The 10,619-nt window shown below is 31.6% G+C and overlaps 1 protein-coding gene across 1 annotated transcript in view; it reads right to left on the reverse strand.

Annotated features, from left to right (window-relative positions):
* LOC108907887 overlaps positions 1-8,852 on the reverse strand; it is a 133,128-nt gene extending 124,276 nt beyond the window's left edge. The window contains exon 1 of the mRNA XM_018711721.2: positions 8,702-8,852. Coding sequence (XP_018567237.1) covers positions 8,702-8,764 — 63 coding nt within the window. The 5' untranslated portion in view covers positions 8,765-8,852. The remainder of the gene's footprint in view (positions 1-8,701) is intronic.
* Between the last annotated feature and the right edge of the window lie 1,767 nt (positions 8,853-10,619).

Here is a 10,619-nt window from a genome sequence, read left to right on the forward strand (position 1 = left end):
TAACCTACCAAAAAATATTAATATGCACGTGACAAATAATACAATTTCAAAGAATATTATAAACGTGACCTTCTGTATATTTATTCACATTTACTTGAAATATTTGGTGACACACATTAATCATATTAGAAACTTAATCGATTAAATATTCGCTGCAAGATTTCTGGCTTTAAAGAATTATTCATTAAACGTTTGCACTATTGTATAATTTTTTGGTTGACAGGAATATAAAGTGAACCCGACGCGAGCACAGTTTTGACATATATGTAATTTTCGTGTTCATTATGTTCATATTTCAGATATTAAATCCATTCCATTATTAGTATTAATAAATACTAAACAATGTGAAATGTAAATATATTTGAGTGGCTTCTAATAAAACTTTGGAATAGTTTGGAAAAACAATGAGAATATTATTTGATACTCAAATAATAAATAATAAATGTCTAAAACATATTTTACTAATTTAGAACTTCAAACTTTTAGAGAATGTTAATTTAAAAAAATAAAACTCATCCTGGAAAAAACCGCAGAATATGTAATATAGAGTACGGTGTGGTTTTGAAACATATCAGTCTTGTTATTTATGTAACCACATTAAAATCCCAGTTGTATTGCCGTTTTTTTTATAAAGAGAGTGTAGCAAGGTTATCTGAAGTGTTTGTGACAATGTAGCTATTTATACTCTCACTAACAATAAATATTCATTTTTTTAATACCCCAAAGTCATTAAATAACTCTAGGATGTTATTTTTCAAGGAATCACATTTCATACATTATTATGCAAAGTTCAAAACGTAACATTGTCATCGGGAGAACAAAGTCGGAAAGAATTATTATAAATTTTTACTTTTATAAGGAATGTATATTTTGTGAAAATTATCAAAGTAAAAAAGAAAAAAATTCAGTTTTCTATAATTATATACAGTGTCGACAGCGAAAGGCCAGCCAACAGTAGGTAGTTGCCCATGCTCGAAAGTATATAGTTGACCATCCTTGTGAAGCAAGAGACGCCGCGAATTGAAATTTTCACCTATGTTGCGAATCGAAATTATCAACATTAGCTGCAAATAGTGTTGATAGAACAACTACCGAAAATCCTCGCGAAACGTGTAAAATTTCAAGCCAGTTTCGAATTTATGGTATTTTGCATTTCTATATATAACCAAAATCTGGCCAGTGTGTGAGTACAACCCGAATTCAAGCGTATTTTTTGCCTTTCGATACATTGAAGTCGTCCCAAGGATATACTGAGGGTTAGACATGTTCAAAACATAAAAAAAACTGTACCTATACAGTTTTTGCCGAATTCTTTAATTGAATTACAACTTAGATAGTAACATTGTACGAGTATAGCACCCGTTTACTTCTGAAATAACCATATTTTGTAAGAATTTACAATAACAAACGTTTTTCAATTCAAAACATTGTTAAAAAGTTTTGAGCGCACCGCATCAGCCCTAGATCCAGCAGTCCAGCTTCTTCGCTTGTGACAAAAATCCTAAGGGACCTAAGCTTAAAAAGTTGTACCAATGGGTTTAAAGATAGTGATATCGACACAGAAACAAAAAATACTAGCCAAAGTGCAAATAAGTGTTCATAATTCTAATGTATTAAAACATTTTAGTAGAAAACGGCTTAGTTAAAGTCGAGTTTTCTTCAGACAAAATATATTTACATCAGTAAGAAATTTTATTAAGATCAAGGTTATATTGTTCTTCTATATCCGAACATATAATCTGGAATTCACTCAAGATCCTTCACTAAAGAAATATTCTGTTGACGAAACAATGTTTAGTTATGACGAGATTATGGCAGATGTGCCAATTTTTTATTCGAGATAATTCTTTTTCTATATATTGATGTATGGAATTAATTTGAGATATTCCGTATACTGGTGCTTCATATATATTAATAAAAATATGTCACTGATTTAAGTTATTAGACAATTTAGAGAAAAACTTATTGGAACACTAAATTACTTTTAATAACTATAATAGCCTGAACTGCAAAATTAGCATCTTGCCAGACTTTCAATTTCATTCAAAGGTGTGTTTTAACGTATACAGGTCATTGTCATTCTTAATATCTGTTTAATGAGTCATCTTTTTCAACAAAAATTATAAAACGAGAAATACGGCACAAATTTCATAATTCAATACACGTTTTCACAGAATAACACATAATTTCATCTTAGGGAATTCTAATGGGATGACCTTGTCCTGCCGTTATATTTTATTTTTAACTTCCTTAAAATATTAGGTGTTCAGCAAATAAGCATTTTAATCCACTAGAGATTCTGTATGGGCTTGTGCCTTATTAATAATGAAATTAGAGCATCGAAAGAGAAATGTTTATATAATACTTTCATTCATATGAATATTAAGGACATAATAGGAGAGAGAGCTCCGTTTTTGCTTTATTACGCATGATTAGTTCGTAATACACGGATGCCAAAAATTAAACTGTAAAATTGTATTTGTGTTTGATGCACATTTTAAATAATAAGTGAAGTTTCTCCTATTTTCCTAAAAGATAAAAGATAAATATTTGTTAAGATGTCAAAGAAACGATTTTCTAGAAAAAAATTGAGGAAAACTTATAGATATCCTGATTAATTTAAAAGGTAGGTACCTACAGAAGTTTTTAGTTTTAGCCGTTTTCTGTTACAAAGATTTTATATGTTTTTTTACCTAAAGTTCAGTAGCAGTTGTAAATCACACACTTGAGATGAAACTACTTTTATCTATATTTCCACGAAACAGGAGAAATATTTAAAAATAGTAGAAATCAGTTCACAGATTCTTGATAAATACTAACAGCTATTTTGTTCATGAATTCTCAATAAAAAAAACTAATTATAAACACATTAAATAAATAACTGGCACAGCTTCGAAACGAAGTTGTATTAGATACTCAGAATCTGAATATAAGACAAATACGGCGTTTTTGCAAAATTTCATATAAAAAGAAAAGTTTTTTAACACCTTTGATAAATTATACCAAACACGTCATCTACAAAAAGTAAACATCACATAGAGACGATATGATTAAAGAGAATAATTGTAAAAGTATCCAGTAGTTAATTTTGGTAACGCAGATTTAAAGATACCTGTCATGAACTATTAAGAATGTCTTATTTAGGTAATTATGTCACGAATTGGTAATTGGGAACAAATGGGTACAAAAATAAAGATACTTTTTAGAAATAAGTAAACAGGAACACAAAGAATTTTGGAAATAAGTACGTATCAATAAATGAAGACAGTTCTTCCAGAATATTAGAGACCGACCGACTAATCGGCTTCGGCATCGGCTTCGGCCACATTCGGCCATTATTTAAACCTTCGGTTAAGAATCGGCTTCGGCCAAAATTAAGTCGAACTTTTCGCCGAAGTCGAAAGTACCGTTCGGGACGCCACTGGGCTTAACAAATCTAATCAAATTAGGGTTAAATTAGCCCCTTAAGACTACAAATAACACTGCCAAATTACAACAAAATTGGGTAAAAGGTGTATTTACGAAATAGCATTTTTTATAAAAGATTAACACCTTGTATCTTGAAAACGAAGCATCTGCGGACCAATGTTTATATGAACTTTTTGTATTAAAATCACTCAAATAATCGTCTATTGAATTTATTGTGCATAGGTAATTAACACCCTATATACAGGCTGTTACAAATTCGTTTCTCAATACAGAGATCTCGGAAACGGTAAGAGATACGAAGTAACTTAAATGGGGGCAAAGTTGCGTAATCAGGGGACCAACATTATGCCTCTAAAAAAACAAGGCTAATATGATTAGTTTTCGAAATATTTGAAAAAAAAACGAAATTTTGGAAATTCGTTTTTGTTTCATTTCAGCCTTATTTGAGGTGATATTGAAAGAAGAAGAACACTTTCTCATGGCCACTTTTTGCCCTGTATCCAATGGCATAATCAATTTTTATATGTAACGTTTAGTCTCTCCTGGACCATCATCAACTTCATTTTTTTAAATACGACCCTGGAAATTTTATTACATTTTTTGCAAGCCTTCGGGACCCCTAATACTGTACTGCCTCCAGTGTTTTAATTCCAAATTTATCTAAATTTTTTGTTTAGAATTCATTATTTATTGAATTATCGTACACTTTAAGTGTACTTAGACTCTGTGAAATTCATCTAGTTATTTAAACTATTATATTATATTTCCAAAACATTATTCATTTATTTTTGACATAATTTTATGTTATTTTATCATATATTTGTTATTAATTAAAATCAAGTAATAAAAATATCTTCGGCTTCGGCCGAAGGTGACCCATAAACAGAAGTTTAGCTTCGGCTTCGGCCAATAAAATCACATTCGGTCGATCTCTACAGAATATTGCACGAGGCAAGTTTATACAAAAAGAAAAGCAGTGAGCTTACAAGAGTATTATTACAGGCAATTATTTTTCATTGGACAAATTGTGTATTAGAAGAAAATTTCTTGATTTAAGACATAAAATCAATAATTAAAATCTTTAAAATCAAGTTATATGTAAATTGCAAGTAAAAACCTGATGACATCACATGTGTCAAGTTCAAGCCTTGCATGTTGGTTTACAAGCATTGTGGTATGACAAAATTAATGCAGTTATACATACCGAGTAAACTTAAAAAATTACATTAAATTAAATTATTATCTGCATAGTGTAAACGATTTTTGTTGAAAATGATAATTAATTTAAAGAAATATGGTACCAATGTTCTTTCTTAATCTTTGTGATGTTCAAATGTCCTATATCATTTTTTTAAAGGCATCTTAAAATGATTGTTTGATGAAAATCGCAGAAAACTAACCAATAGTTTCTAACGTTTCGCCAATTTTTTGTTAAAGAAAGGACGTCCGGAAGCGAATAAGGTCACTTCAAGGGTCTTTTCCTTAAGTAAAAATAAACTGATTTAAATTAAGTTAACTACCTACTTTATACAGTTTTGCTTGCTTGAAATGAATTTTATTTATTTTATATCTTTTTTAGGATTCCTTTAGAGGATTTTTCACCGAAATCTGATAAGAATTTTGAACATTAATATAAGTTTATTTTTTGCCTTACTTTTGTTGTTAGTAGAGATTTTGCGAAAATGTAGATGCTTTATTATCCCTCATTCTTTTTTAAAGTAAATAAATAAGTGAAGTTTAATTTCGTATAAGATTTTAAAAAATGAATTTATTTGAATTAACTTTAAAATAGACTAAAAAAAGTCTCATTTTATTGACTCCAAATGTATGCATATCGCTAAAATGCACCGTTTCGGAGGGGTTTCAATTTTTTACAGCAGTCGTCAGTGGTCCATGCAACCGAGTAGGTAAGGTATTTGGAAATATTCTAGTCTAATTAAACTTCACTTTTTGCTACATCAAGTTAAACTTTTTATGCGATTTAGATCAATTTCTCCGAAAGTCGACACTAGCTAGGATATTACAGCTCAATAAATTTAATTTTGTGGTACTTACTGTTTTCTAGAAATCTCTACTATACTATAAAATACTATACTAATAAAAATATATTGCAATACAGAAAATACTGTTTAAGGTGTTCTTAATGACCTAGGGTCTTTTAGGTAGAAAATAAGCTCATATTCCTGTGATGCTACCCCAAAAACCCTCCCATATCAAGTTTCATTTTCTCTTAAAGAAATCTCAAAATCAAAAATTTTTTTATGGCTGATAACTTTTTAAGGAAGCAAAACAGTGCTAATGTAACTTGATTTAAATAAGTTTATTTCCACTCCAGGAAGCTACTTTTAAAGTAAGGTCGATTTGCTTTCAGACACCCTGTATAAATTAGCTTTATGGTTTTATAACAGGGACATTTTCAATTCTTGCATGCATCTTGTTAGTCAGGATAAACTTATAGTTTTATGAATTCCTATCTATACTCTGTAAATAAAGACTTAGATATACAAATAATTGTTTTCCTTCTTTGAATAACCGAAAATTCTTTTAACAGTCATTCTAGTCTGGTCTACCTTTGTATGTTTCGTTTTCATTATTAAAACGTACTGAATAGTGTTGAATTTGTATTACGGTAAAGCACGCAAATGTGTCGATAAGATATTTTTAAGTCAAGAACAGTGCATTATAATCAACTCGAAAAAATGTGTAGTTAAGATTACTTTTACACATTTGTTTGATATTTTATATAGAGTTTCAGGTTTTAACATATATGACAGATCATCATAAAAGGGAACTTTAGATTCGAAAAAGTAAAAAATTATTAAAATGTGATCACCATACTGGGTATATTAAAATAATATAAGTAATATTTTTTATATTTCCATAAAAATATATAACGAACGTTAATTCTAGTCTACATAAATTTAAAAAAAAATACAGGGTGTTAGTAAATAAGTGCGACAAATTTCAGGGGGTAATTCTACATGAGAAAATAATGGCAATTTGGTTATAAACGTATGTCCGCAAATGATTCGTTTTCCGAGATACGGGGTGTCAAAGTTTTTCTTAAAAACTGACGATTTAATTTATTGCTCTGAAACCGGTCAAGATGTGCAAATGAAATTTGGTGGGTTTTAAGAGGTAGTTATTGCGCATTTTTTGACACGCAATTAAGAATTTTATGTTCATCATTGGCGCGCGTACGGGTAATAATCTCAATTTTTTTAAAGATAAAAAATGGTACGCTACTGAGATATTACAAATTAAAAATTTTTGAATTCCTCGGTCAATTTGTGACAAAAAATCTATTGCCTTTTCTTCGTATGGGGTGCCATTTTGATGAAAAAAATAAAACATCTTAACGCGTATTTTTATTTCTTTAATACATTATCAGAACTATCTAATACAATAACATTAAACCAGAACAATAACAGAAAATAACACTAATAAAATTTTGAAAAGGCGCAAAGCTACAACAAATGTTCAAAATGACCTCCCTCAGACGTGACACAAGATTCAACTCTTCGCCTCATTGATTGTCGTATTCGCGCAAATATTCCTGGTATATTTCTTATTGTCTCACAGCCGACTATAATTCGATTCCTCAGGTCATCAACATTTTCAACGGGAGTGGAATAAACTAATGACTTAAGAAAACCCCAAATGCAAAAATCAAGAGGATTTAAATCCGGCGATCGAGCAGGCCAATGTTCCGTACCTCCCCTACCTATCCAACGATTTGGATATACTGTGTCTAAGTGATTACGTACATTAATGCTAAAATGGGCTGGTGCACCATCATGCATGTACCATAGGTGTTGTCTCAGCTGTAGAGGAATTTCTTCAAGAAGAACAGGTAACTCTTCCTGTAGGAAATTAAGATAAGATTCGCCTGTTAGTCGTTGTGGGAGGAAATATGGACCGATTAAATGATCATCAATTACCCCAAGCCATACATTTACGGAAAACTGATGCTGAAAATGAGCTTCAAAGATTCCATGGGGGTTTTCCTCAGCCCATAAGTGATTGTTATGGAAATTTCGTATACACTGTCGTCCAAAAGTAGCCTCGTCAGTAAACAAAACGGCATTTAAAAAATTAGGAATTTGAGCGATTTGATGATTAATCCATTGGCAAAAAAATAGGCGCGGAAAAAAGTCTCTAGGTAGTAGAGCTTGCACACGTTCAATATGAAACGGATACAATTGCTGTTCTTTAAGAATTTTAAATACAGTGAAGTTGCTTACATTCAATATGTTGGCAATTTTTCGAGTACTTGTTTCAGGTGACTCCGCAATTAACTCGAGAACTGCTTCTTCTAGTTGCACAGTTCGTACTTCTCGAGGGCGCCCACAGTCAACCGTTTGTTTCTTAAATGAACCATTTTCGCGCAAACGTTGATGAAGACGAGCAAATATTGTGTGATGAGGTACCCTACGTCCTGGATACAACTCAGCATACAATCGTCGAGCTTGCCGACCATTTCCATTACTTCGACCATAGACAAAATGCATGTCTGACAATTCCGCATTTGTAAAATTTTCCATTCTTTTCGATAAAAGAAAAATTAATTACTTATTAACACTAAAGTTATAGCAAACTAAAAGCTTAATAAATTAATAATGACGAAACGCTAATTTGACATTTCTTAAAAATATTCGTATTTAACAGACAAATGTTGACAGTAGCCTACTAGGTAATGTATTAAAGAAATGAAAAATACGCGTTAAGATGTTTTATTTTTTTGCATCAAAACGTCGCCCAATACGAAGAAAAGTCAAGAGAGATTTTTTGTCACAAATTGAACGAGGAATTTAAAAATGAGGAATTAGAAATGATTTGTAATATCTCGGTAGCGTACCACTTTTTTCTTTCTTTAAAAAAAATGAGATTATTACCCGTAAGCGCGCCAATGATGAACATAAAATTCTTAATCGCATGTCAAAAAATGCGCAATAACTACCTCTTAAAACCCCCCAAATTTCATTTGCACATCACGACAGATTTCAGAGCAATAAATTAAATCGTCAGTTTTTAAGAAAAACTTTTGACACCCCGTATCTCGGAAAACGAATCATTTGCGGACATACGTTTTTAAGCAAACTGCCATTATTTTCTCATGTAGAATCACCCCCTGAAATTTGTCGTACTTATTTACTAACACCCTGTATAATTTTGTTACATCATGTCTTTCAAACAATGATAGTATTTGTGGTAAAATATAATACATCCGGCTAAAGTAGAAGTCAAAGCATGAAACAATCTTGGTACTTACGGAGATGGTGAGGGTGGTGGTGAGAAAAAAAAGGAGCAGGGAGGAGTAGACGGAGGCACACATGTCTGCTGTTTCACATCATCATGCCACTTCACTCACCCGTCCGCGCCCCAGCGAGCTTCGCGAGACACTGAAATCTGAAGCACTGCAGAACTCGGGCGGAGACGCCGTCACTTGCCCGGAATCGGCGCTCCAACACTCTTGACTCCGGATAAGATAAACAGGCATGCACGCTCCAGAGGACGACCGGCAACTCATCGGATGATAGCAATAATTGCGGTTGCGATGGTAATTCCGACGATTCCTCGGTCAGACCGTTTTTCAATGCGAGGACAAAGAACGTTCTCCAGAGTTACAATGGCATGTGCAAAGAGCAACTATCTGTAAGCTGAAATGTTTGTCTAATTTGCATACTTCGCATCCTTCTTTGCATATTTGTTAATTTTGAAAAAAATAAGTTAAAGGAATGCATGTACTTTGACGTTTCATGAGACAGAGCTTCCCACATCACACAACGTCCAGTGAACATCAATTTTGGAACCGAGGTTAATGAATGGATGTCTAGAAATAATCATCAGTATGACATTCATGAAACTGTATCCAGCTACAGTCCTGGGGACTGTTTTTGTACTTTTCATTTCTTACTTTTTATTGTACATAATTAGAAAAGTGAAGAGTATTCTGTTTTATAAAAAAATTACTGTTAACATTAATGTAATGTGTTTTATGAAGCTGTAAGTTGTCAATTTCCACCCTGCACCCTCAATGTACGTATAAATTGCATTTTGCAATGCTTATATCCACTTTAATAGTATGATATTTGTTTGCATGTAGAAACTTAAAAACATGCTATCACTTGATGTGATTTATCTCTATGTACGCCAAATGTCTTCAAACACGGTTACTTATTGATTGACCCTCGTAAGATATAAATTGGCGCAAAATAAGAGAAATATTATTAATGGCATACAATCTAAACTTTGAAGGCATGACATGAAAAGAAAATTACAAGTTTCTGAAAATAAATATTCTAAAAACCTTAAAATTCATTGAGGTTGAAACTTACAAACTGACATGACTGATCTTTTTCCCAAAAAAGGTGTTTGAAGGTTTGATTTGGAATTTAAAAAAATGAAAAACCAATGAAATCGTAATTCCACTTAATCTTCGTCAATTCGTAATTCTATTCGAGGTTAATTGCAGGTATCGCAAAAATGCGTCACTAAATATTCCTCAATAATTACAGATTTTAATAATTCTCTGAAAGATTTTATATTTTTCTTTACTATAGTAGATTAAATGCAGAATTGTAAATGTAGACAATGATATTTATGATCCCAAATAATATGACATTTAAAAAAAAAGTAGCAAAATTATACAGTGCCACAAAAAAAGTACCTGGTCTGAAAGACAAGACCATGATGTTTGTATGTTTTTGGGGTCGCTAAATCCGAATCTGGGGTCAAGGTTAATCTGATCAGGTCAGGGTACAGGTCAATTCAAGGTCAAATCGTGAAAAGGTAAATGTAAAAAATTTGACAGTTTTCATCCGTTTTAGGGATTGCTGATTCTGAATCCAGCGTTAGATTTTCAAAATTCAGGATGGCGGACCGAGTATTAAAAATTTTAATATATTGAAAACTAAAAAATATTGTCAACATCTACATATAATTCTAAGTAAAAAGTGTTTCTAACAATTCTTTAGAAGCATATTTTTCTAGAAAAAAATTCATGAATACTGGAATATTTTATTCTATTTAATTGTTTTATGCTTGCAACGAATACAGTTACATATAATATATGCATATGGTTAAAGGAGTTTTTTGGGTTACTGATTCCGAGTTCAGTGTCTTTTTTACTCTATCACATCAGTGTCAAGACTATTTCAAGGTCAAATTGAGAAAAACCATGTGAGACC

Source organism: Anoplophora glabripennis, unplaced genomic scaffold (genome assembly GCF_000390285.2).
Source record: "Anoplophora glabripennis isolate ALB-LARVAE unplaced genomic scaffold, Agla_2.0 scaffold122, whole genome shotgun sequence".
Classification (NCBI taxonomy): Eukaryota; Metazoa; Arthropoda; class Insecta; order Coleoptera; family Cerambycidae; genus Anoplophora; species Anoplophora glabripennis.